Below are 3,725 nucleotides of genomic sequence, written 5' to 3' on the forward strand. Positions count from 1 at the left end.
TGTTGCCGGCATGGAACTACTGGAAGCCTTATGATTTTGGAATAAGAGGACCATTAAAATAAACCACTCCCCAATTAGCAAAATGTTTTCCATTTCGAAATAGGCGGGTGTGCTATAAGTGTTGAGGTTCTATGGCGTTTCAAGCTGTTGTAACACCTCACTTTGGTACATCATTCCTATGTAGAATGGGCGAATGAAGTTAAGCCTAACGATCAAGGGGGAGAATGTTGGTTTTGATCTGACGGCTTAAACAAGCCAGATTAGATCTATTAGTCTAACAGAGAAAATTAATGAAGGGGTAACGATAAGTGAAGGGGTCCACGTACCAACATATGTGAGCCTCGATCAGAACTAACGCGCCCTGATCGGGGGCGCCCAAAAACCAACTCAGGCTTTGGGTCCCCTGTTGCCAGCGCCATATAAAAGGATACGGGAGAGAGTTGGCCACCTGCATGATCACAATTCACGTACGGTTTTCTCTCCTCCCGATATTCTTACCCCATCCGATCAGGGGGAGCGCTGCAGCGACGAAAAGACCTAAGCCAGCCGCCGCCGCCGTCCCCGGCCAGTCCCGGTGGCGTCCTGAAGGAATCAGGATGTCGAGGAGAACCTCTGCTTCGACTACATCACCCTTGCATCACGCCTGCACCGAGCAGGCGATCATGTCCACTCCCGTGACATGTAAAGAAACTCTAAACCCTTCTTTGTTCATGTTGTGAGGTGATCTAGATGCAATTAGATTCTGCTAATGGCATCTCATAGATGCATAATTTATCCAACAGTGTTGAGTTTATAAAAATATATAACCTATTATAGTATGAAATATATACATATATTTGACAATGAATATAGTTATACTGATGATATTGTAGGTTTTGATAACTTTTTACTAAAAAATGGTTAGAGTTTATGACCTTTGATTTGAGACAGAAAAAAACTAATATGCCATGTTTTCTTAACTTGAAGGAGTGCAGTTTTCTATCAATATTATAAGTGGATTCTTCACCAAATTCGTAGGCCAAATCATTTGCCGAAACCTCAAAGCCGCCAACAGGATTAGTTAGAGTAGCTAGTAGCTAGTAGTGTCTCAAGAGACCAAAACGAGGACCCAGTTTGATCAAAATACCAAAGGCATGGGTAAACAGTGTTCTGCAGGTTTTTTCTCTCTCGAATAAACAGTGTTCTGCGGGTGAGAGCCCGGATCAGCACTCCGAAGGTGCCTCCTTTGACGATAGCTCCAGGTATTGCATTCTACCGTGGCACGAGCGCTACCCACCCCAAAATGAAGGAAGTAGCGTACTTAACTAACCAGATCCTGAATTAGAGGTGCTACACTACATAGATGGTCCTCGTAGACAGTACATCTTCTATATACCGCAGCCTACCACTTGTTGGCTGCCGCTCTATCATTTTCCTTGTTGCCTGCCTCGTGATATGCGTACACCCAAGTGGACCGTGTGTGAAGTGCAGCATGCCGGAGTATATATCTGGTCTTACGTGGCCAGATCTCCGGAGCAACTACCCTCTTTGACTTGTATCGTACGCACGCCTTTTGTTTAGAGTATCGGACATACACAAACTGTTGGATAGTAATGGCCACGACAGCAGAATGGAAGGAAAATTCGCAAAGTCCCGTCATGGGGTACGACGGAGCGACTGCTATCCCGTCTGCACCACGACCACGATCTATATATACCAGCAGCCCGAGGAAGATAAGAAACATAGTCGTATACCTAGCTTGCTTCTGACCACCGCATCTATCAGACTATCACAGCGCCCGAGCCCGATCGAACCTAGCTTTCTAGCAGAGGAGGTCGCCGTCAGGAAGAAAAAAAATTGTGATGGGGAGGTCGCCGTGCTGCTGCCACGACGCCGGCGTGAAGAAGGGGCCATGGACGGAGGAGGAAGACAAGACGCTGGTGGAGCACATCCAGAAGCGCGGCGGGAACGTCGGCAGCTGGCGCGGCCTGCCCAAGGCCGCCGGGCTGAACCGCTGCGGTAAGAGCTGCCGCCTCCGGTGGACCAACTACCTCCGTCCCGACATCAAGCGCGGCAACTTCTCCGACGACGAGGAGCGCCTCATCATCACCCTCCACGCCGGCCTCGGCAACAGGTAACGTACCTAGTCCACGTCCAAATCCAACTACTCCAGAAACCACCACTCGCACAACAGCTTAGCCGCCATGCACTGTCAATTTCTTCACCGTTGGCTTTTGCATAGTTGTTAGTCTTGAAGTGACACTGACATGCATGGATAATTTCTTGGTGGACGTTAGGTGGGCGACGATCGCGACGCACCTGGAGGGCCGGACGGACAACGAGATCAAGAACTACTGGAACACGCACATCCGCAAGAAGCTCCTGCGCATGGGGATCGACCCCGCCACGCACCAGCAGCTGCCACCCGACCACCACCTTGACGGCGCCTCCGCCTCGCTCCTGCCCGAGGCACTCCTATGGGCGGCGGCGGCCGCGAGCATCGGAGGCCTAGACACCGGCGCACTCAGGCAGGCGCAGCTTCTGCAGCAGCTCCTCCAGACCATAGGCTCCAACAACGACGCAACTAACCTCATCGCCAACCTAGCTGCCGCAAACTCAGTGCTGAACGCAAGCAGCAGCATCGTTCCAAGCCACCTGCTCCAGGACCAACTGAACATGTTGTCTGGGGCGAACTGCATGCAGCCTGCTTACCTCTGCAACACCTCCAATTTTGCAGAGCAAGACGTGGTGCAGAGGCAGCTGATCAATGACATGTCACCTGGAACGAGCTCCTTTGCAGCAGCTGAACCAGCGGACCATCTCTGCAACACTACTGCTGCATTCGCATCTCATGATGTTGCACCAGCGGTTGACATGCTGCCGGTGCAGGAGTTCGCCGGCTCGATGGAGCCCATGGAACTACAACTACCCAATCTATGCTCCCTGGAGAGCGATTCTTTCTGGAAGGAGCTACTTGATGACGGCTACCGTCTATAGTTTCTTTCTCCAGATCGAAATAGATATGTGTTGTGTATGATAGTTCTGTACATAACCTATAACGTTTGAACTTCATGCAACCAGGCCTGGTACATGCAGATGCAGTGTTAGATCCATCATAGAGGTTTAGATGAGATGATAAAACATGCATTGATTTGTTTGTGTTTTTATTATGATTCTTGCAATAGATTTGGTTTTTGTCAGTGTAATTGAAGGTTGTCAATTGCTGATTTGATGTGACTGGTGATATATACTTTCCATTGTCAATTAACATGTTTTTTTTTTCAAAAAGGAGGATTACTCTCGGCCTCTGCATCAACCGGTGCACATAACCAAGCAATTAACATGTTGCCAATCGGCAACTACAGTGAGATTGCAGACAAGTCAAAACGCATAGGCTAGCTATCTTGCACAACGGTGTGGACAACCTAAACGCTTCATCACAATTACCACGGTGCTTACTAGGTGGCATGCGGTTAGTGGGGCCTTAATCAAATAGAAGTGGAATGTTATACTCTCTATTCTTTTTTATAAGATGCATGTATCTTTTTTAACTCACCTTTCTACTTTGATCAAGTTTATTAAAATTTGACATCTACAACACCAGCTCGATTTGGATTACTCATGTAATATATTTTTCATATTTTATTTATTAGTACTGTTGATATGGATTTTTTCTATAAATTTGGTTAAACATAGAAAATGTTGACTATTTAATGTACACCACATAAAAAGAAAGAGGCGGGGGG

At 47.8% G+C, this 3,725-nt stretch overlaps 1 protein-coding gene across 1 annotated transcript; it reads left to right on the forward strand.

The window, feature by feature from the left end:
* The first annotated feature begins 1,751 nt into the window (after positions 1–1,751).
* LOC119368294 (transcription factor MYB41-like) lies at positions 1,752–3,085 on the forward strand. The gene is made up of 2 exons (XM_037633591.1): positions 1,752–2,113; positions 2,277–3,085. The coding sequence occupies exons 1-2, from the start codon at positions 1,842–1,844 to the stop codon at positions 2,974–2,976; spliced, it is 972 nt and encodes a 323-aa protein (XP_037489488.1). The 5' UTR covers positions 1,752–1,841; the 3' UTR covers positions 2,977–3,085.
* The last annotated feature ends 640 nt before the right edge of the window (positions 3,086–3,725 follow it).

The sequence above is a fragment of the Triticum dicoccoides genome, chromosome 2B (genome assembly GCF_002162155.2).
Source record: "Triticum dicoccoides isolate Atlit2015 ecotype Zavitan chromosome 2B, WEW_v2.0, whole genome shotgun sequence".
Taxonomy (NCBI): domain Eukaryota; kingdom Viridiplantae; phylum Streptophyta; class Magnoliopsida; order Poales; family Poaceae; genus Triticum; species Triticum dicoccoides.

Coding starts and splice junctions, on each gene's coding strand:
- LOC119368294 (XM_037633591.1), top strand. CDS start 1,842: ATGGGGAGGTCGCCGTGCTGCTGCCACGACGCCGGCGTGAAGAAGGGG. Junction 2,114..2,276: donor CACGCCGGCCTCGGCAACAG/GTAACGTACCTA, acceptor GGTGGACGTTAG/GTGGGCGACGATCGCGACGC.